Below are 24,486 nucleotides of genomic sequence, written 5' to 3'. Positions count from 1 at the left end.
GAATTAGAGCGGAGACTGCGAGCCAGGCCTTCTCGTCCAACATCAGTGCCTGACCTCACAAATGCGCTTCTAGAAGAATGGTCAAAAATTCCCATAAACACACTCCTAAACCTTGTGGAAAGCCTTCCCATGTGCATTTAAAGGCAGATGTCCCAAAACTTTTGGCAATATAGTGTAGGGTTGAGATATATTAGGCAGCAAGTGACCAGTCAGTTCTCGAAGCTGATGTGTTGGTGAAGTTGATGTGTTGTAAGGATTAGAGAGACTTTGACAATGGCCAAATTGTTATGGCTAGATGACTGGGTCAGAGCATTTTTAAAACGGCAGGCCTTATGGGTTGTTCCCGGTATGCAGTGGTTAGTACCTACCAAAAGTGGTCCAAGGAAGGACAACCGGTGAACTAGCGACAGGGTCATGGGCGCCCAAGGCTCACTGATGCGTGTGGTGAGTGAAGGCTAGCCCGTCTGGTCTGATCCCACAGAAGAGCTATTGTAGCACAAATTGCTGAAAAGTTAAAGCTGGCTATGATAGAAAGGTGTCAGAACACACAGTACATCGCAGCTTGCTGCGTATGGGGCTGTGTAGCCAAAGACCTGTCAGAGTGCCAATGCTGACCTCTGTCCACTGCCAAAAGTGCCTACAGTGGACAGATGAGCATCAGAACGGGACTACGGAGCAATGGAAGAAGGTGGCCTGGTCTGATAAATCACATTTTCTTTTACATCTTTTGCGTGTGCATCGTTTACCTGGGGAAGAGATGGCACCAGCATGCACTATGGGAAGAATGCAAGCTGGCGGTGGCAGTGTGGTGCTCTGAGCAATGTTCTGCTGGGAAACCTTGGGTCCTGGCATTCATGTGGATGCTATTTTGACACATACCACCTACCTAAACATTGCTGCAGACCAGGTACACCCCTTCATTCCCTAATGGAAGTGACCTCTTTCAGCAGGATAATGTGCCCTGCCACACTGTAAAAATTGTTCAGGAATGGTTCGAGGAACATGACAAAGAGTTCAAGATGTTGACTTGGCCTCCAAATTCCCCAGATCTCAATCCAATCGAACATCTGTGGGGTGTGCTGGCCATTGAGTCCGATCCATGGAGGTCCCACCTCGCAACTTACAGGACTTAAAGGATCTGCTGTTAACGTCTTTGTGCCAGATACCACAGCACACCTTCAGGGAGTCCATGCCTCGACGAGTCTGGGCTGTTTCGGTAGCAAAAGGGGGACCAACACAATATTAGGCAGGTGGTCATAATGTTATGGCTGATCGGTGTATGTATGTACACAGTGCATTCAGAAAGTATTCAGACCCCTTCATTTTTTTCCCCCCACATTTTGTTTCTTTGAACATAAGAATTTCACTCGCCTATTATACTTTACCTGGTAATTATGTAAACTGTGACGTGACAATCAGTCTGAAATAAGAAATACATTTTATAAAAATAATTTCAGTAGACATATTTGGACATATTTAAGAAATTACAGTAATTAGCTTTTACTATCTGAGAAATGACAATTCTCTGATTGTTATTAAAGCATTTTCTGTATCCAATTACTTAGTAGAATTACCTGATTGAGATATTTTTAAATCTAACATTTCAAAGTTTGGTGATTACACTGATCACTGTTTTGAAAATAAGTTCTACCTTGCATTTTAAGGTGAGCTTGTTCCCCCACGCACACTAACCGAGGCTGGAACAATGGCTGTGTGCTACAGTGCTGCTTGGGATGCCAAAGTGATCACCAGTGCTTGGTGGGTCCATCATAACCAGGTGAGCCAGGGCAGACTTTTAATGCTAATACAGAATTGTATATAAACTTGGTATTGAAATTTTATATGACTATATTGTTTATGGGTTGCTTGCTGCAGGTATCCAAAACTGCACCAACAGGAGAGTACTTGACAACAGGAAGTTTCATGATTAGAGGTAAAAGTTAGATTGCGTCCAGACCTGGTATTAACATCAAACTTAAGAGATCATATCACAAGTGGTGTTCTCAAGTTTCTCCAGTGACCACTTGTGGACAGATGTTCTTAGGCTCATTATGCAGTTAATTAGAGGGCCCTTTAATATTGTCAGCGTCACACTTTGATGCATTAGCATTACACTGCATATGGTATGTGGCCATATGCCACTTCCAAAAAAGTTGTTTGAGTGATCATCTCAGAGATGACCCTTTTCTCACACAGTACTCTACACTCATGGTTGGATCACATGAATCTTATGTTAATTCCACGTATGAGCCTTTTTCACATAGCAAGGCACATCTGTAGTACTGCTTTTGGCTTCTTTTCCTTTGGTCTATGTCACAGACTCAAGTATTTACATATACATTTACATTTATGGCATTTTGGCAGGCGTTTATCCAGAGCAACATTTATCTCATTTATACAGCTGAGCAGTTGAGAGTTGAGGGCCTTGCTCAAGGACCCAGCAGTGGCAGCTTGGTAGTGCTAGGATTTGAAATCACGACCTTCCGATCAGAAGCCTGAGAACCACTGAGCTACCACTGCCCTGTATTTCAAGGTTGTCTACCATCAGTGTTTGCCTCAAGAGTTAATTAGTTATTGTACTGTCTTTCTATTTTCTCTTAGGGAAGAAGAATTTCTTACCCCCCTCGTATCTTATTATGGGATTTGGTTTTCTCTTCAAAGTACGTATGTGTTCACTGCTGACACTACCATGCTATAATGTTATAGAAGCAACAGTGCTGTATACAGTAAGGCTGTGATTCTCCCCTAGGTACGAGGTCGCAGGTAATCATAACTGTGCTGATATTCAGTATAACAGCATGACTGTGAGTGTGATATAGCTTTTATACAATAGTTCTATAAACAAGAAATTAATATTGACTAACTGACATTCAGACACAATAAGGCCAAATATTTTGTATATTTTTGCTCCATCATTGAAAATAGTTCCCAGACTAACTGGATAGAGTCTTGTGTGTTGCCATGCAATGCGCAGACTGACTGACAGCCTGTAGTAAGTGTAGGAATTTCAAAGCATTTATTGTCATGTGCACAGTGAGGCCAAGTTTCCCTGTACAATGAAATTCTTTCTTTGCTGTCCACATTGAATGCCAAGATAAATGCAAACTATGTAAAAAAATAAAAAAAAAAACAAAAAAACAGACATACACATACATACAAACAAACATAATAAGGAATAAGGAATAAGGAATGGTTTCAATGTAATAACTATTAAAAACTATTGCTAGAATCGGATGTACCAGTGCTGTTATTCTAAATATCGACACTCGTGGAATGTTGATTGTCCAATTACTAGACTGGAAATAACTGTTGTGTAATGTTCTTTATATAATTCTCATATTAGTTTACATGTCATGAATGTACTTATATTCGTATAAGGGTATACAGTCGAGTCCATAAATATTTGGACAGAGACACAATTTTTCCTCTGTACACAACCACAATCAAGATGAAAAATTATAGAATATAAGTTACAATTATAAGTATAGAATTTCAGCTTTAATTCAAGGGGTTTAACAAAATTATTGCATTAACCGTTTAGGAATTACAGCTATTTTTTACATAGTCCCTCCATTTTCACAGGCACAAATGTAATTGGACAATTGACTGATAAACAGTTTCATGGCCAGGCGTGGCCTGTTTTCTTGTTATTTCATGACAGATTAAGGAGATAAAAGTTCTGGAGCTGATTCCAAGTGTTGAATTTGCATTTGGTAGCTGTTCATGGGAACTCTCCATATATGGTTCAAAGAGGTGCCAATGCAAGTAAAGGAGGCTGTCATTAGGCTGAAAAAACCCAGACCAATCAGAGAGATAGCATATACTTTGAGTGGCCAAATCAACAATAATTTGGTACATTCTTGAAAAGAAGGAATGCACTGGTGAGCTCAGCAACAGCAAAAGGCCTGGAAGACCACGGAAGACAAGTGGATGATCGCAGAATTCTTTCCTTGGTGAAGAAGAACCCCTTCGTAACATCTTGCCAAGTTAAGAACACTCTTGAGGATGTAGTATCATTGTCAAAGTCTACAATCAAGAGCAACCTTCATGAATGTAAATACAGAGGTTTGACTTCAAAATGCAAACCCCTGGTAACACTCAAGTACAGAAAGCCCAGATTAGACTTTGCTAGAAAACATTTAAAAATGCCTGGCCAGTTCTGGAACAAAATTCTTTGGGCAGATGAAACCAAGATTAAATTATACCAGAATGATGGGAAGAGAAGACTATGGAGAAGGAAAGGAAAGCCTCCAAAGTCCAAAGTATAGTAAAATATACTACATCATCTGTCAAACAAGTTTTATGGCATGAACATGTATGGCTGTCAATGGAACTGGTCACTGGTGTTTATTGATGATGTGACTACTGATAGAAGTAGCAGGATGAATTCTGAAGTGTATAGAGCTATACTTTCTGCTCAGATTCAGTCAAATGCTGCAAAACTGGTAGGACAGTGCTTCACAGTACAGATGGATAATGATCATACCATGAAAGCAACCCAAGAACTTCTTAAGGCAAAGAAATGGAATGTTCTTAAATGGCCAAGTCAGTCACTTGACCTCAACCCAATTAATGCAAGCATGCATCACACTTACTGAAGACAAAACTGAAGGCAGAAAGACCCACAAACAAGTTTCAACTGAAGACGGCTGCAGTAAGGGCCTGGAAAAGCATCTTAAGGAAACTCAGCATTTGGTGATATCCAAGTATTAAAAATATGCCTTATATTTATAATTGTTAGTTTGTCCATTTAATTTTTGAGCCTGTAAAAATGGAGGGACTATGTAAAAATGGCTGTAATTCCTAAATGGTTAATGCAATATTTTTGTTAAAGCCCTTGAACTAAAGCTGAAAGTCGACACTTCAATCACATCTTGATTGCTTCATTCCAAATCCACTGTGGTGGTGAACAGAGGCAAAATTATAAAAATTGTGTCACTGTCCAAATATTTATGGACATGACTGTATCATTTACATAGTAACAAATAGAGGAAAGAACTGGCAGACAAATATATTGGGGAAAAAATAGTTGCTTAACAATTTACCGTATGTTATAGGTTACATTATTAAAGCGTTACAGGTATAGTGTCATTGGTGAGTCTACAGAAAAATACGGTCCCCTCCAAAAGTATTGGAATGGCAAAGCTGGCAAAGCCAGTTCTTTTGTTTTTGCTATACACTGAAGGCATTTAGTTTGAGATCAAAATTTCAGCTTTCATTTCCTGATATTTACATGTGTTAAACAACTTGGCACCTTTTGTTTGAACCCACCCATTTTTTTAAGCAATCTAAATTTTAGACAGATATGTTTCTTGTTGCCCAGGTGTGCCCTGTTAGATTGATTGTTTAAACAGTTAATAGCTCTGAATGTTTACTCTTAGTTTGAGCTCTGGGTTTTGCCTGTGAACACTGCATTTGTTGTTAAAAAGGATAAACCAACATGAAGACCAGAGAGCTGTCTATGGGAGAAAAGCAAGCCATTTTGAAGTAAAGAAAAGATGGGAAATCAATCAGAGCCACTGCACAAGCATTGGGCATAGCCACTATAACAAATTGGAATGTCCTGAAAAAGAAAGAAACCACTGTTGTACTAACAACCAGACATCAAACAGGTTGGCCAAGGAAATCAGCAGCGGTTGATGACAGAAACATTGTAAGAGCTGTGAAGAAAAACTCAAAAACAAAGAGTGGCAACACTGTCAACCTCCACAGGGCAGGAGTGAAGGTATCACAATCGACCATTTGAAGAAGAATTTGAGAGCAGAAATGTAGAGGTCATACCACAAGATGCAAACCACTCATCAGCAGCAAGAATTGGAAGGCCAGATTGGAATTTGCAAAGAAATACAGAGATGAGCCAAGTTCTGGAACAAAGATTAACCTCTACCAGAGTGACTGAAAGGCCAAAGTGTGGAGAAAGAAAGGATCTGCTTGTGAGCACAGAGGAGATAGTGTCATGGCTTGGGCTTGCATGGCTGCTTCTGAATGAGCTCACTAATCTTTATTGATGATATAAGTTATGCAGAATGAATTCAGAGGTCTACAGAAACACCCTGTCCTCCAATCTAATTGGGAGTAACGTCACCATGCAGCAAGACAATGACCCAAAACACACTGCCAACACAGCAAAGGACTTCATCAGGGGAAAGAAGTGGAAGGTTTTAGAGTTTATACTCATCTCCTGAACAGGAGACTTAAGGCAGAAACCCCTCAAAACAAAGAACAACAGAAAGAAGCTGTGATACAAGCCTGAGAAAGCATCACAAAAGAAGAGTGCAACAGTTTGGTGATGTCAGTGGGTTGCCGACTTGATGCAGTTATTGCAAGCAAGGGATATGCAACCAGATATTATGTGTTATTTAAGCCTATCTGTTCCAATACTTTTGCTCACCTAAAAACTGGGAGGTCTGCCACCAAAGGTGCCATGTTTAACATGTTTATGTAAATATCAGAAAATGAAAGCTGAAATTGTATTCTATTGTCTCATATTCGTCTTTTGATCTTGGACCCAAATGTTTTCAGTGTATAGCAAAAAGAATTGGCCTTGCCATTCCAATACTTTTGGAGGGGATGCTATACAGCAATAGATATGTCAATTAAATAGGCCTCCATCTAAAGAAAAAAAACAAATTATTTGAAAATGGGCTGAATGGGGTTGTAAATGCACTGTTTTAGCCAATTGGGTCAGAGTCATCTGTTGTGCCTGTAGGTGGATGAGCAGTGTGTGTTTAGACACCGGGGAGAGAGGAAGGTTAAAACTCTGGAGGAAGACGTGGAAGACATGAGCTCTAGTACTGCAGAGCTTTTAGAGGAGGGAGAGGAGCTGTTGGGTATTTAAATATACACACGTGCACACACGGGCATACTCACACCACTTAATTTATCTTAAAAAAATCTATTTTTTACAAACTAATAAAAAACATATTCCATATAATTTAAATATGATCTTTGATATCATATTTTTTCTCACATCTTCACACATGTACCAGGACTGGTAGGTAATTTAACACTTATTAACAAAAATGAGCAATGTTGTTATTATTTATTTATATTATATTTCACTATAACTTATTTTGAATATGCCATATTTTGAATGTCTGACTGATTTGAACTGAGTCCTTATTAACATTGTGTGTAAAGTTTTTGCTTCAGTTTGTTAACTCAGTTATACACCATGTTCCTTCCAGGAGAAGATAGTGCAAATGAAGGAGAGGCTGAGGGAGAAGACATGTCAGAAGAGGATGGCAGAATGGAAGAAGGACAAGATGAAGATGTACTACAAAGAGTGGAAGCAGAAGAGAAAATGGAAGCTAATGAGGAGCAGTCAGCTGAAATCCAACTTGAGACACTGAAGCAGGAGGAGGGGAAGAAGGAGGTGTGTGAACAGAAAGGAGAAAAGGGGATTGATGATGAGACTAAGAGTGAGGAGGAGAGTACTGACATCAGTTTTCCAGACACCACAATCCTGCTCACACACCTTCAGTCTAACAGGTAAATACTAAACAGTAAATGACTTATCACAAATATATAAACTCATAACATCTAAAGACACCACAATACCACTTTCAGTTGATAAATGGACTGCAAATATAAAATAACCATGGGAGCCTTATTGGCAAAACTTACATAATACCACTTTGTGACCTGCAACTCAAAGCTTCAGTTAATACAGTATAAAATCCTATATAGAGCCCATATTACAACCCATAAACTGCACCAAATGGGATTTAGTCATAGTAATACATGTCCACACTGTCCAGCATCAACAGATAATTACTATCATGCTTTCTGGTTTGTGCCCTTACATCAATAAATTTTGGTTGGAATTCATGGACAGGGCCTTGGTATCCCACTCACGATTCACGAGTCAAGGTTTGTCACATATGCAATTGTAGCAGGTACGAAGTGCAGTGTGCAGTTGTTTCAGGTACAAAGTGCAGTGAAATGAGTTGCAGTTACTCCAAAGACTGTGCATATCAAGATCAATAAATACAGTATGCAGACACTGTCTCATCACAGTGCTCACCAATGTCATCCACAAACGTCACGATGGTGTTGGAGTTGTGTGTGGCTACACAGCCAAATGGAAGAGTGAGGAGCACAGTTCCCTGAAGTTACTGAACAGCCTGAGGGGGACTATGGTGTTAAAGGCTGAACCGTAATCAGTGAAAAGCAGTCTCACATAATTCCCCAGGGCCATGATGGTCTGTAATCCCTGCCACAATCATTGATAGTTATGTTTCTGGAGAAGAGATTCCACTCTGTTCTTGTAGCTCCATTTAGCATTTTCCACTGTGTGCCTCAGTCTATAGGATGCTGCTTTGTACTTGCTTTGTACCCTCTTTGTACTCTGCCCCACTGTTGCACTACTTAATGACATTTCTTCGTTATCAATACCCAGTCATCTCAGACCCTCTATGCTAATATCACTCATCACTGCCAAAAAAAGAGATTATACTACAGGGTGTCCCAAAAGTAGGGGAAATTAACAATTCTTAGCAAAATTTAACCTTATTTATGAAACAGCCTCTACGTGATTACCATTTCTTTGTAAACACACATGGAGTCGTCTCTCCCACTCGTGATGAACTTGTGTTAATACATCTGGTGTTATGCATGTAATTGCATCTCCATCACAACCTTGCGACAGCTTCCCTATCCAGCCATGAGAATGATTTCAATATGTTCTTCTTTAGTGTAGGGCATTCTTAAAGGCTATCTGAAAAAATATATATATATAAAATACGTATGAAAAATTTTGGAAGACATTCTGCTAAAATGTGTTAATTTCCCTTATGTGTGGAGACTGTTGGGACACCCTGTGTTTCAGGACACCTTGTCACACTTTTTACAGTACATCTAGAAGAAACTCCTCTTTCCACACCTTCTCTTGATAAAATATTTACTCATATAATTTCAAGAGTCATTTATTTGTCATTTGCACAGTTACACTGGGTACACTGGGCATTGAAATGCTTGTGACAAGGGTCAGATTCAGGCATTGACTGTACAAGCACTTATTAGACATGAACAAACACATATTTAGACATGAAAGGTTAAGATGATGCTGTAATATAACAAGGTAAATGAAAACAGAGGTGGATGATGGCAGAGTAAAAGCGATGTGCTATTATGTAAGGCAGAACAGTAAATACAAGTACAGTAAATAGTAAATCTGAATATTAAATATCTAAGTGTCCGGAAGTGGCAGTAATAAAGTGTCACAGTGCTAGATAAAGGACTACTGGCTGTTAAGAAGTCTGATGGCTTGAAGATAAAAACCGTTCTGCAATGGAAGTGTCTGCCAGACAGCAGTGTCGCAAACAGGTAGTGAGCAGAGTGAGGGTAGTCTTTAATGATACTGTGGGCCTTTCTCAAACAACGTTGATTTGGTAAATGTCCTGTAAGGCCAGGAGTTTATTTCCAGTGATGAGCTCTGCAGTTCTCACCACTCTCTGAAGAGCTTTGCGGTCAGGGAAAGAGCAGCTGCCGTACCAAACAATCATACAGCTGGTCAGAATGCTCTCTATGGTGCAGCGGTAGAGGAAATGCCAAACCTCTTAAGCCTCTGCAGGAAGTAGAGACCCTGACAGGCTGCTCTCACTACTGTCTGTGTGGAGGCTCCAGGTGAGATCCTCGGAGGTGTGGACACCAAGGAACTTGTAGCTCTTAACTCTGTCCGCCTCCACCCCATTGATGTGGAGAGGAGTGTGACCCCCACTCTGAGTACAAGAGGGGGCTGAGCATACATCCCTGTGGGGCACCAGTGCTGAGTGTGTGTGAAGGAAGTGTGGCTGCCAATCCTGACCACCTGGGGTCTGCCCATCAGGAAGTTCAGAATGCAGTTACACAGGTATATAGGGATGATGGTATTGAATGCAGAACTATAATCAATAAACAGCATTCGCACATAGGTGTGTCTTTCCTCCAGGTGTTTCAGGGCAGAGTGCATGGCCATTGCAATGGTGTCATCAGTGGATCTATTAACCTTTTAACTATCCTCACTTATTAATAGTCACAACATGCACTTGTCTTTCATGATCTTTGTCTCCCTCATTTCTAACTGTCAGCCTTTTCATTTCTGTGCTTTACCACCTTTGTTCTACTTTTTTCCCTTTTTTCTCTCTGTATTTCCACCTTTACTGCAGCCTTGTGGATGGAATAATGATGATAACAAAATGACAATTATAATTTTATAAAAAGAAATTCCATTATAATCCAGAGATATCAACCAGGAAAGGAACACCATGAAGGCCATCATCATCAAGTAGAGAAAATGGAGCACCACAGTGACATTTCAGAACCAGCTGATCTCCTAGGATTTTCTCACACAGTCTCTGGTGTTTACACAGAATGGTGCAAAAAACAAAAAACATCCTGTATTCTGTTGGGTACCCAACATTGTGTCACAGTGCTAATTGAACAACTCGGAAAGAGTTACTGCACTCAAAGGTCGGGTCAAAGACTGTGTCAAGGAGCTGGGTGAGTGTGTTCCCCAGCATGAGTTCCAGAACAAACGCCAGTCCACAGAAGAATATTTATGGTACCGCATAGAACATGAATGTGATCGAGTCAAGAAAAACATGGAACTCACTGTCCAGGATTTGGGTCAATCTGTAATAGACTGCTTGAAAAGACTTCATCTGCATATTGGCAACAAACTCAAATCTTTTGTACCACCGATGTCCACTCCTGTACCGCCAAAACCAAGTTTTGCTGTTTCAAGTTCCCAAGATCAAACATCTGACATCCCATGAAATCATTTATCCATTTTAGAGAATTCTACCACAATACCATACAACCCACCTGTTAATCTTGATTTCCCAGGTTTCAGCAATCACCTAGATGAAGATCCAGTCATGTTCACAGAGTACTGTGAGGGGTGCTTTGCTGTTTGTTCATTGAATGATTATGGGACTATGGCCTCACTCAGTACTGAAGGGAACCGCGAAAGACTGGTGGCAAGCAGAGAAGAGGAATGTGCATTGTTGGAGTCGGTTTAAGGAATCAGGTCAATTCTGACGAGCAAAGAAAGAAACCTCAACCCCCCCGTGAACTCCAAACTAAAGTCATACCAGCAAACACTAGAGTTGTACAGTCCATAATAAAGTCTGATCAAACTGTAATCAAAATAATCAACATTCCTATCATACTCTACAATAGATTTTTCCCAGCCATGGTCTACACAGGAAGCTCATTGTCTCTTATACAGGAATCACTCTGGAAACAACTGAGCAAAGATGAACCATGTCAACAAAGCAAAGTCAAACTTTTATGTTAGCTAACAGGCAGAGACAAGAAGCTATAGGAAAAGTGAGGAGGCAATGTGAAGTACAGGGTCCAAAAATCGCCTTGACGCTGTTCATATTACGCTGTTCATATTCTAAAATCTAGCACGATTCCAGAATTCAACATAAAATCCATGCCAAGGATGATTGGATTTTATGTTGAATTCTGGAATCGTGCTAGATTTTAGAAGGGCCCTGTACAGTGTTCCGTCTGCAGAAAGTCACCATGCTTTAACATTCCTGTGACATTATTCCACTTCCTCAGTACATTTTTACCTTGCCATGCCCATGCTTGCAGTATCTGAAACAGTCCTCCAGTCCATTCAACAAGGCTGAGACCACGCAACCATTCAGAGACATGCTGGAAAACCTACTGTTCGACTGGCCCACAGTTTGCTCACAAGAAATCTGAAAATTCCAACGTAGTGAAACATTGTATCATAACCATCAATGAGGTTCTAGTTAGAAAGAGGTCATACAGACTTTCCATAGACAAACAGCAAGTCGTTGAAGCTGAAATCCAAGAGCTACTACACAATAAATTCAACAGGCCAAAAGTGGAAACTCAAGGTTATGCATTGATTACCAAGGTTTAAATGCCAAGACTCATATCGATGCCTACCCCATGCCACAGATCCAAGTGATTCTGGAGTCTCTTCATGGAGCTGCTGTTTTTAGTACACTGGATCTAAACAGCGGCTATTGGCAAATAGTGATTGAAGCTGATAGTACTCAAAAACCCGCATTCATTACATCTTCAGATTGGTTCGAATTTCTACATCTTCCTTTTGGCCAAAAAATGCAGCTGCATCATTTCAGAGGCTGATGGAACATGTCCTGAGATAAGTAAAAGGGAAGTGCGTCTGTGTGTACTCTCGGAATGAGCCTGAGCGCATCCAACACATCAGTCAGGTATTTGATCCAGGGCTCACCTTAAACCTTGGAAAATGTAACTTCATGCAACGCACCATGACATTCCTAGGCCACATTGTCCCAGAAGAATGAGTCTAGATAAATCCAGACAAGGTAGCAGCCATCAACGAATTCCCCACACCTCAATCGCTGAAAGATGTTCAACACCTTATAGGTTTAGCAGGGTGGTACTATCACTTCATACCCAACTTTTCACCAAAAGCAGCACCATTACATGCCCTAATGCAGAAAAAAAGCCATGTGGACCTGGACAGAAGATTGCCAACATTCATTCAATTCCATCAAACAGGACTTAACTCAAGTACCAGTATTAATTCCACCGAACTTCAGTAAACCCTTCCATGTTCAGACAGATGCAAGCAAGGTTGGACTGGAAGTAGTGCTAATTCAGTATTTGGATGAAGGAGAACGTGTCATTGCATACACCTCAAGACTACTGAGAGGAGCAGAGAAAGCATATTCCGTATCTGAAAAGGAGTGTTTAACAGTCGTGTGGGCAGTTGAAAAATGTAGACCGTATCTTGAAGGGAGACCATTTGAGGTAATCACCGACCGTGCAACACTTACCTGGGTATTCCAACATCCCAAACCTTCTTCACGACTGACACGCTGGACTATACCTTTGCAAGGATACGAATTCACTGTCAAATACCGTAAAGGACAATGTAATTCCATTCCTAACATGTTATCCAGATCACCAGAACACATTACGTCAGACATGGTTGCAGTAGTTAAAGCCTCAAAATCCACAGTTCTCCCTGCCAACCTACCTGTCGACATATCACACATTGCCTCAGCACAACAGAATGACCCAGAGACAAAAGTACTCATCACCAAGGCAAAACTGAATTCAGTTCAATTTTATTTGTATAGCGCTTTTAACAATGGACATTTTCACAAAGCAGCTTTACAGAAATAAATACAGTACCAGTCAAAAGTTTGGACACACCTTCTTATTCAGTGTTTTTTCTTTATTTTTATTGTTTTCAACATTGTATATTAATACTGAAAGCATCCAAACTATGAAAGAACACGTATGGAATTATGTAGTAAACAAAAACGTGTTAAATAACCCAGGATATGTTTTATTTTTTCAGTTCTTCAAAGTATCCACCTTGTGCTTTGATGACAGCTTTGCACACACTTGGCATTCTCTGTCAGCCTCATGAGGTAGTCACCTGAAATGGTTTTCCAACAATCTTGAAGGAGTTCCCAGAGGTGTTGAGTACTTGTTGGCTGCTTTTAGTTGACTCTCCGGTCCAACTCATCCCAAACCATCTCAGTTGGATTTAGATCGGGTGATTGTGGAGGCCAGGTCATCTGATGCAGCACTCCATCACTCTCCTTCTTGGACAAATAGCTCTTTTATAACCTAGAGGAGTGTTTGGGGTAATTGTCCTGTTGGAAAACAAATGATGGCCCCACTAAGTGCAAACCAGATGGGATGGCATGTCTCTGCAAAATGCTGTGGTAGCCATGATGGTTAAGTGTGCCCTCAATTTTGACTAAATCACCAACAGTGTCACTAGCAAAGCACCCCACACCATCGCACCTCCTCCTCCATGCTTCACAGTGGGAACCACACATTCAGGAATCGTCCGTTCACCCTCTCTATGTCTAACAAAGACACGGCAGTTAGAACCAGAAATCTCAAATTTGGACTCATCAGACCAAAGGATGGTTTTCCACTGATCTAATGTCCATTCCTTGTGTTTCTTGGCTCAAGCAAGTCTCTTCTGCTTGTTGTTCTTCCGAAGTAATGGTTTCTTTGCCGCAATTTACCCATGAAGGCCTGACTCACGCAGTCTCCTCTGAACAGTGGATGTTGAAATATGTCTGCCACTTGAATTCCGAGAAGCATTTATGTGGGCTGTAATCTGAGGTGCTGTAAATCGGCGGTTTCTGAGGCTGGTAATTCTAATAAACTTATCCTCTGCAGCAGAGGTAGCTCTTGGTCTTCCTTTCCTGGGACGGTCCTCAAGAGAGCCAGTTTCATCATAGCGTTTGATGGTTGTGGTGACTGCATTTGGGGATACAGTCAAAGTTCTTGAGATTTTTTGGATTGACTGACCTTCGTTTCTTAAAGTAATGATGAACTGTCTTTTCTCTTTACTTACCTGAGTGTTTCTTGCCATTATATGGGTTTGTACAGTAGTTGTAGTGGCACTAATAGAGCTGTTGACTCTGTACCCACCCTTCCTCTGCACAAGACAACTGATGGTCTAAAGCACAATAAGAAGGCAAAAAATGTCACAAATTAACTCTTGACAAGGCACAATTGAAAACCATTCCAGGTGACTACCTTGTGAATCTGATGAGAAAATGCCATGAGTGTGCCAAGCTGTCATCAAAGCTTAATGTAGCTACTTTGGACAATCTAAAATATAAAACATATTCTGGGCTGTTTAACACTTTTTGTTACGTGTTCTTTCATAGTTTGGATGTCTTCAGTATTAATGTACAATGTTGAAAATAATAAAATTAAAGAAAGACCACTGAAGGAGAAGGTGTGTCCAAACTTTTGACTAGTACTGTACATTCAAATTAAATTAAATAAAAAAAAAAAAAAAAAAAAATTGTAAATATGTGAATTTATCCATAATGAGCAAGCCAGAAGTGATGGTGGCAAGGAAAAACTCCCTGAGATGATATGAGGAAGAAACCTTGAGAGGAACCAGACTCAAAAGGGAACCCATCCTCATCTGGGTGATAACGGCAATTATAAATAAATCCCATCTATAACTGTGTACTACATGGACAAATAGTGCAATTGTGCAACCAGTAAATTCCTTACAGTATTCACATGAAGTCCGGTTTGTTGAACCTATCCACTGTCCACTGATGGAGACCTGAGTGCAGAACTCAGGAAAGAGATTTTTAGGTAAGCTTTTGTCCTGTAATGGTTAAGGACAATGTACTTTGCGTGCAGAGTGCAAGCAGGGACTCTGGCTAGTTGACTAGCTGTGACAACATAACTAAAAGGGAGAGCCAGAAGGTAACACAGACATGAGGGCGCCCTGGGACATAAAGCGGCCAGCCACTCCTCTGTCAACAAACCTTAAACAGACAAAAATCACAGACAGACCAGGACATTTCACGTGTACACTGCATCATCGAAAATGGTCTCTTGTTTTGTAGTTCGCATGACAGACAAGTAGGTCAGAACCTGCAGCTGATTATTCCCTCAAATCTGCGTGAGGAGTTCCTACATTACGCCCATGACAACCCTTTAGTGGACATCTCGGAAGACTCAAAACTCTTCTCAGACTATTAGATGTAGCTTACTGGCCAAGCATAAGATCAGATGTTTGGAAACACTGCGAGCAATCCCTCATCTGTCAGAAACACAATTCATCTCTTACTAGGTTGTCTGGGCATCTCCAATCCACTTCAGTCGTTGAACCAGGTCATATGTTGGGAATAGATCTTATGAGACCTTTCCCTAGGAGAACTAAACAAAACGAACATCAGTTAGTCTGTTGCGCCAAGTGGGTAGAGTTGTTCCTATTGAGGCAGGCCAAGTCACCATAAACTGCCAGAATTCTAGTGGAGGAAATCTTTACTAGATGGGGAACTCCAACCTAGTTTCAGACTGTGGGACTCAGTTTACCTCCAACCTACTCAGCGAGATGTGCAAGCAGTGGGGAGTAGTGCAAAAATTAACAGCCGCCTACTGCCCACAAACAAACCTTAAGGAGCGCATCAGTCGTACATTTAAGACAATGATTGTGTCTTATGTGGAAGACCAACATCAAATCTGTGATCAATGGCCGGCCGAATTCAGGTTTGCACTAAACACTGCTTGGCAAGAGAATACCGGTTATACCCCAGAAGGGACTGGCCAAAGTTACCAAATGCTTAGGACCTGTTAAGTATGCTGATTCTTTTTTTTGATGACCCAGAAAATGTAGACACTTGTCATGTGCAGAATCTAAAGCCTTGCCATGGCTATGTTAAGTCTTCTGATGAGGGGGGATATGTAACAGTCAAGTCCAGGAGGAAATGTCTATATGATATTACGTTTTGCTTTTTTGATTGCAGGGGAATCACCAATGCTGGTTTCAAACAAGAAGTTTCAACACGGGTATATTTCAAAGCACTATAATTCTGTAATATAAAGCAAAGATTAGTGCTGTTATATACTATTTACATTGTTTTTGTAAGCTTGCCAGCATCTTCATGGTCTTAGTAAAATTAGGCTCTGTTACAAGTCTTTTTAAAATACTGGATTAAACAGGAAGATGTATCATAACCTTCATAACTGACTTCTCCTTCCAACAGGACAACACAGTGCTACAAGGCAAAAAGTACATGAGTGCAAAGCAGAGAAGGTAAAACCTTAAATATAGATAAAAATATATTATATAGTATAGTATCTATATAGGTTGAAGCTGAATGAGTGTGTCTTGGTATCCAGGGATATGAAGAAGAAGCAGAAACAGGGAAGCAGTGAACATCCGGAAGAATCTGAGATGAAAAAAGAGGAGAGCCAAAGTTCTTCTGCAACTAATCAGAGTTCTAAGAGTGGAGGAACTGCTCAGCCTCTGAAGAGAGGACAAAAGGTTACGCTGCATCACAGTTGAACCTCAATCTTTAGAAACATACTAACCTATGACAGTGGAACACAAGAGGGTGGTTCAGGGTCACATCAGACAGGATCCCAGAGATGTTACTGCATTCTTTTTTTTATTTGCTGTTGTGACCTAAAATCAAAGTCTGTAAAGTATTTTGGCTGAACATGGAAGGACCTTCCAACTTGAAATAACATGACCATACTTTAAATTTTTGCTCAAATTTTTAAACTTGTTATTTTGTCAACATCTTCTGTTGTATTTGTGTCTGATAAATTTCCTGTAGCTGGGGATAAGATTTCTGGAGCTATTAAATGCTAAACATGGCTTCCCAGACATTTTTTTAATTAGAAAATTTTTGAATTGTTGAATTGAATTGTTGAATTGAATTTTTGAAAAATATAGCTGCAAGCAGGGATGACAGGTACAAGCACTATGGTGCCATCGCCACCTGGTGGGTGTATGAAAACAATGCATAGTGAAGCGAGTGTTGGAGTGTTGGTTAAGCCCAGGTCTAAGGCTTTACAACAGCTTCCATGTCCAAACATAGAGCTCATATTTGGTGATTATAATGCATGAAGAAGATAAGAGATATATATGTTATCCTTATAAGCCATTAATTAATTATAGTGAAGTAATTTGTAGTGGGCACATGCATTTAAGTGGGTGCAACATAGCCCCCATGACCAAACATACAACACCAATTAGAGCTAAATCAGACAATGCACTTAGAAGATATGAGACTCTTCCTTTTTCCCTTTTTTGTCGTTAATTTAATCCCTCGCATTGGCCACACCATTCGAGATATCAAAAATCTTGGCATAATGCTGACCACATTTGGTGAGATTCACATGAATCCCCTTGGAGGACTATTTAAAAATTCAGAGCCTGCAATTTTCAAAAAATGGTGTGTGCTGAAGTTCATGAAATTTTAAGCATGCTAAGAGTCTCAAAAACACCCGAAAAGTGTATTAATGTTAGATACCATGGCAACACTATTTAAGATATCAAAAATCTTTTCAGAATTTTAAATCAGCCGTGTCTTGAAATTATTCTGGTTGAGTAAGTTTGAGGCGATTCAGATATATATAAGAAGATTATTTTAAAGTCTGTTGTAAGTCACACATTTCCTGCTGCCAGTTGGTGGTGCTATGACTGTGAGTCAAAATAGTCACATCCATGTGCTCAGCCCACAGTACCAAACATACAGCCTAAGTTTCATCTAAATCACTCAGTGCACTCAGAAGATATGAGACACTACTTGTTTCCCTTTTTCGACGATATATTTATTGCCTCGCCATGGCAAAACTGCTTGAGATATCAAAAATCCCTTCACAATTTAGCATCCTTATTGTCTTGACCAACTTTGGTTATAATCACATGAATCCCCTAGGAGGAGTATTTAAAAGTTCACAGCATGCACTTTTCACAAAATCCAAAATGGACGACTTCCTGTTGGGCAGAGCTAATGATTGTCAGTGCGAAAGTTGTGTGGGTCAGTGAGAACAATGTGTCTACTGAGTTGCATACATATACATACAAGTATGTACAATATATGCACCAAGTTTACGTACCATGTAAAAGGTACCACCACGCCCATGTGCTACCCTTTGCCGGTGCCTAATGGCTGACGACTCTGACGTGTGTGCCACATTTCATGTGTTTTTGAGCAAGTTATGGGTCCCAAAAGCCCCCGAAGCCCCCTAAATAAATAAATAAATAAATAATCATTAGGAAAACAATAGGACCCTGTGCACTTTCAGTGCTCACCCCTAATAAAAATATTAATATTATTATTATTATTAATATTAATAATAATAATATTAATATTATTATTAATATTAATAATAATAATAATAATAGTAATAATAAAATCTTTAGGAAAACTATAGGGCCCTGTGCACTTTCAGTGCTTGAGCCCTAATAATAAACATAGCTGCAAGCAGTGATGACGGGCCCAAGCACTATGGTGCCATCGCCACCAGGTGGGTGTATGGAAACAAAGCATAGTGAAGCGAGTGCTGTAGAGTAAATTGTTTTGCGCTGATCTGTTAGGTTAAGCCCAGGTCTAGGGCTTTACAACAGCTTCCATGTCCAAATATACAGCTTATATTTGGTGATATAATGCATGAAGAAGATAAGAGATATATGTTGTTATCCTAATTTGCCATTAATTAATTGTAGTGAAGTAATGTGTAGTGGGCACATGCATTTAAGGGGGTGCAGCATAGCACCCATAATCAAACATACAACAACTAAATCAGACAGTGTACTTAGAAGATATGAGACTCTTCCTGTTTCCCCCTTTTTTGTTAATGAGAACAATATATGTACCAAGTTTGGTAACTGTAGGTGTAACTGACCCCAGCACTTTAGTCAAAAGGGGGCGCTACAGAGCCCCCCTCCATGCCCATGCCTTAGCTTTTGCCTACGCCTAACGGCCGACAACTCTGATGTATGTGTCGACTTTCATGAAATTGTAAGCATGTTAATAGCCTCAAAACACCCGAATATACAAAGAAAAGAGTATTAAAGTTTGATGTGTTACCACAGCAACACTATATAAGATGATATGAATCCTTTCACAATTTTATATTAGCCCTGTCTCAACATTACTCTGACCAAGTTTGAAGCGATTTGGGTAAATATAAGAAGGCTATTTAAAAGCCTGTTTTAAGTGGCACACTTCCTGCTGCCAGTTGGTGGCACTATGACTATGACTTACAATAGTCACATCCATGTGCTCAACCCCCAGTACCAAACATACAGGTCAGGTTTGATCACTCAATGCATGCAGAAGATATGAGACACTTCCTGTTTCCCTTTCTTCACCATAAATTTATTGTCTCGCCATGGCAAAACTGCTTGAGATATCAAAAATCTGTTTGAAATTTGGTGACAATCACATGAATCCCCTTTGAAGAGTATTTAAATGCATGCACTTTTCACAAAATCCAAAATGGCCGACTTCCTGTTGGGCGGAACTAATGATTGTCAGTGCGAAAGTTGTTCGGGTCAATAAGTTTCATACGTACAAGTATGTACGATATGTGCGCCAGGTTTATGTACCTTGTAAAATTTACAGTGTAACACTGAAGTGTCCCCGAAACCTTGGAAAAAAAAAAACTCCCTAGGAAAACAATAGGGCCCTACACACTTTCAGTGCTTGGGCCCTGATAATAATAATAAAAAAAATAAATAATAATCCTGAGGAAAACAATAGAGCCCTGTGCACTTTCAGTACTTGGGCCCTAAAAAAATAATGAACAAAATGAGACAGGCAGCAACAACCTTATACCTTTGACACGGAATGACTGAAGAATGGCCTGTATATCTTATCTCTCGGGAAATTAGGGCCATGGTATTAAATATCAGTACTGCAAAAGACACTAATGTGGTCTTGCATTGTTTGTGCTCCTTTAGAACAAGCTGAAGAAAATCAAGGACAAATACAAAGACCAAGATGAGGAGGATCGAGAGCTAATGATGAAGCTACTTGGGGTTAGTAGTGTTTTATTTGTGTGTTGTTTGTCCATTAGTCACTTTGGTTCGGATATCAATTAAACCCTCTTCACACAGTCTGCAGGCTCCAATAAAGAAGAGAAAGGGAAGAAAGGAAAGAAGGGAAAAGAGGAGCCCGTGAAGCTAGCACCTCAGAAATCTGCTCAAAAGCCAAGAGTTCCAGCGATTGTAGTGAAGAAAGCTGAACAGCCTGGGGCTGAAATCAGTCAAGCAGGACAATACAGCACAGAACAGGATGACAAGGTAGGAGGAGTTAATTTAACATGTTTAATACAGTAGATATTTTAATTTACTGGGAGTTGTTTACAAATGCTGGTTACGTGTCCATCAGAAAATACCAGAATATTGTAAATGCTGATCTAACCTTAGGCAGTTATAATGAGAGGAAAATGTAATATTGAACCATACAGTGGATATAAAAAGTCTACACACCCCTGTTAAAATGGCAGGTTTTTTGTGATGTGAAAAAATGAAACCAAGATAAATTGTGTCAGAACGTTTTCTACCCTCAATGTGAAATTACAATGTATAAAAAGTGAAAAACAGTCAGAAACATTTTAGGGAAAAATAGGAAAAATAAAATACTTACAATAACCTGGTGCAAGTGTGCACTCCCCTAAAGTAATACATTGTTGAAATCCCTTTTGATTTTATTACACCACTAAGTCTTTTTGACTTGAGTCTATCAATGTGGCACAATCTTGACTTGGCAATATTTTCTCACTCTTTCTTGCAAAAACATTCTAGATCCATCAAATTGGAAGGGCATCTCCTGTGCACAGCCTGCTTCAGGTCGCCCCACAGATTTTTAGTTGGATTCATGTCTGGGCTCTGGCTAGGCCATAAAAAGACATTGATCTTCTTTTGCTTAAGCCATTCCTTTGTTGATTTGGATGTATGGTTTGTCATGCTAAAAGGGGAAATTCCATTTCATCTTCAGCTTACTAGCAGACACGTAAAGGTTTTGCACTAAAATCGACTCGTATTTGTAGCTATTCATGATTCCCTCTGCCTTGATAAAAGCCCCAGTTCTGGCTGAAGAAAAGCAGCCCTAAAGCATGCTGCCAGCACCATGCTTCATGGTGGGTATGGTGTTCTTTTGGTGATATGCTTTTTTTTTTTTGCACCAAACATACCTTTTGGAATTGGTCTCATCAGACCATAACACATTTTGCCACATAGTTTGGAGTGATTTAGCTGAGCTTGGATGTTTTTTTGTTTTTTTTTTTAGTGAGAAAGGGCTTACATCTAGCCACCCTACCCCATAGCCCAGACAGGTGAAGAATATGAGAGATTGTTGTAACATGCAAAGAATGAACAGTACTTGTCAGATATTCCTGCAGCTCCTTTAATGTTGCCGTAGGTCTGTTGGCTGTCTTCTTGGTAAGTTTTTGTGTTGTCCTTTTATGGAGGGACATCCTGTTTTTGGTGATGTCACTGTGGTGCTCCATTTTCTCCACTAATGTTTTTGAAATTTTTGTACCTCTTTCCTGATTGATACCTTTTGACAGTGGGACCCTGTACAAGCTTCAGAAGTCAGATGAAACCAAGAAGAATATTGTACAGAAACAGCCGGTCTTTATTTGGGGTTAATCAGAATAACTGCATTTATGACAGCTGTATGATAATTACTTTTGAACATGAGACTGAATGTGATTGGTTAATTCTGAACACAGCCACATCCCCAATTATAAAAGGGTGTGCACACTTATGCAACAAGGTTATTGTAAGTTTTTTTATTTTTCCTATTTTTCCCTAAAATGTTTCTGATTGTTTTTCACTTAATTTTTATATGTTGTAATTTCACTTTGAGGGTGGAAAAAGTTCTGACATTTATCTTGGTTTAATTTTTTTATGTGTCAAAATTTTAACACAAGTGTGTAGACTTTTTATATCCATTGTATATAAAGGGATATTTTTCCAGGTAGGTTATGAGAATGCCTGTATTGTTATTGTTACTGTTACAAACTCTTTGTGAGCCACATTTTATGAGGTTTCATTTTAGACATAATGCTTGATATGCCTGGTGATTAATGCAGAGATAATGTTTTTTTCTCCACTACAGGATCCTGATGATTTGGATCAGGAGACTCCTGCAGCAGAGGTAAACCTCTACATTAAGGACAGATTTAACACCATGCTCTCTTGTGTTGATAATCTCTAATACTTGTCATAGATGTGTGAACTCATTCAGCAAGATTTCCCAGTCACTGCACTTAAAGAATAATTTAATCACCCAAGATTTTTTTCTACATATGTTGATCCCATCTATTATATATTTTCTATGAAAACAGAAGGCTCCACAGTACACATCTTAAGAGAATAGCCTACTTCTAGTTCAAGGTCGAATCTGTTCACACTTAAATGTACTGCAGTGTGCATTTTTTCATAAACGGTTTCATGAATATTTAATTTCTACACTTTGTGTGGTGAAGCAAATAGAAACAATTAAAAACAAGACTATTTTTTTTAAACAATTTTATGAAAAAAAAAAATCCTATTTTAGTATGTGCCAAAAGAACAAAAATAAAAAAGCTCATTCATGTTGAAGACTTCACACATTTAGCTCAGATCGATGATTTAATATTATGGTTGTAATTCTTATGTAACTTATGTAATTACTGGCGGCACAATGGTGCAGTGGGTAGTGTTGCTGCATCACGGCTCCAGGGTCCCCAGTTTGATCTTGAACTTGGGTTACTGTCTGTGTGGAGTTTCTATGCATGTTTTCCATGTGTCCACGAGTTTTCTCAAGGTTCTCTGGTTTTCTTCCCATCTCCCAAAAACAATGCAGTAGCTGGATTGGCTATGGTAAATTGTGTGTAGGTGTGAATGAGTGTGCGAATGTGTACCCTGCCTTGGACTGGTTTCCCATCCAAGGTGTATTCCAGCCTCTTGTTCCTGGAATAGGCTACAGATCCACTGTGAGTCTGACCAGGATAAAGTAAATGAATGAATAAAATAATTTTCTCATTATATTCAGTATTTTTACTAGACTTCCTCTATGTGCTATTACCATAAAACCATCACCACCAGTCATACATGTTGCTTTCTTTTATGTGCAGAATAAACTGAGAGGAAATTAGGGCAAATTATTCAGTTTATTTTAACACGGTTGCAATTCTAGGAACATATTTGAAGAGACATGTTTGTAAATTCTGTTCAGTTATGTGGTCAAAACCAATGAATACATTTTTGGTACATGTTCTCCCATTCCCTGTATTTTTGTTGTAGATAGTGCTTATTGTTATGCATTTAGAAAGATGCAACACTAACTTACACAGTCTTAATAGCAACTGTCTTGAATGCAGTGACATGAAGAGAAATGTTTAATTCTAAAGTCTCAAGAAATGTTGAATACACCAAAATACAGAATATACAGTATATAATGTGCCAGAATAGTCCTACACCAACCTGTCCTCAAAATACTAATTTATTTACTAGCAACAGTGGGATAACTTGTTCACATATGAAGCACTGTGTTTGCGTTTGTTTTTAGTTAACCCTTTTAGTATGATGGTGTATAAATTCTTTATTGTTATTGTATTTTTTTTTTTTTTTTAGGAATATGAAAATTTTCTTGACTGTCTCACTGGTCAGCCACATCCAGACGATGTGCTTCTGTTTGCAGTGCCTGTGTGTGCACCTTACACAGCTCTCTCCAATTACAAGTACATATCTGATCTCTGTTCATCTATAATCATGTATTTGAGTGCACAGTTAACACATATATACAGCCCACACCCACTTTATACAATACTGTGTGTGTAAAAATATAACTTGCATAGCAGGATCACCCCATCACAGAATTTCTTGAAGATCTACTCTTTTTGTCAGATCCCTTAAAAAGATTATTTATGACATTCTGTATATTATTATATCATGAGCCTCGCTCTTCCTCAGGCACAAAGTGAAACTGACTCCTGGGACACAGAAGAAAGGAAAAGGTAAAAAAAAATTACCATCCCTTTTCCTTATTTAAAATGTGAATAGTTCTTTTCATATCTGAATAATGGCCCTTTAACTCTGTCAGCTGCCCGAACTGCTGTGTTCAGCTTCATGCATGCTAAAGAAGCCAGTGCCAGAGAGAAAGACCTGTTTCGCAGCGTTAAGGTATTTGACTCTCCTTCATTTGCTCAAATCTAATAAATATTTGGTGTAAAATTAATAGT

At 39.4% G+C, this 24,486-nt stretch overlaps 1 protein-coding gene across 2 annotated transcripts in view; it reads left to right on the top strand.

The window, feature by feature from the left end:
* Positions 1-24,486, top strand: part of LOC113529708 (ribosome quality control complex subunit NEMF) — a 43,443-nt gene that overhangs the window by 17,146 nt on the left and 1,811 nt on the right. For both annotated transcript variants that reach the window (XM_026919089.3, XM_026919090.3), the window contains exons 18-31: positions 1,665-1,777; positions 1,876-1,933; positions 2,602-2,660; positions 6,710-6,830; positions 7,188-7,491; positions 16,263-16,305; positions 16,503-16,552; positions 16,639-16,783; positions 20,216-20,293; positions 20,372-20,557; positions 22,380-22,418; positions 23,879-23,985; positions 24,218-24,261; positions 24,348-24,427. In XM_026919089.3, the coding sequence (XP_026774890.2) occupies positions 1,665-1,777; positions 1,876-1,933; positions 2,602-2,660; positions 6,710-6,830; positions 7,188-7,491; positions 16,263-16,305; positions 16,503-16,552; positions 16,639-16,783; positions 20,216-20,293; positions 20,372-20,557; positions 22,380-22,418; positions 23,879-23,985; positions 24,218-24,261; positions 24,348-24,427 (1,427 nt within the window). The remainder of the gene's footprint in view (positions 1-1,664; positions 1,778-1,875; positions 1,934-2,601; positions 2,661-6,709; positions 6,831-7,187; positions 7,492-16,262; positions 16,306-16,502; positions 16,553-16,638; positions 16,784-20,215; positions 20,294-20,371; positions 20,558-22,379; positions 22,419-23,878; positions 23,986-24,217; positions 24,262-24,347; positions 24,428-24,486) is intronic.

Source organism: Pangasianodon hypophthalmus, chromosome 10 (genome assembly GCF_027358585.1).
Source record: "Pangasianodon hypophthalmus isolate fPanHyp1 chromosome 10, fPanHyp1.pri, whole genome shotgun sequence".
NCBI lineage: Eukaryota > Metazoa > Chordata > Actinopteri > Siluriformes > Pangasiidae > Pangasianodon > Pangasianodon hypophthalmus.
The sequence above is the reverse complement of the archived record's forward strand: the minus strand, read 5'-3'. Positions and strand labels throughout refer to the sequence as shown.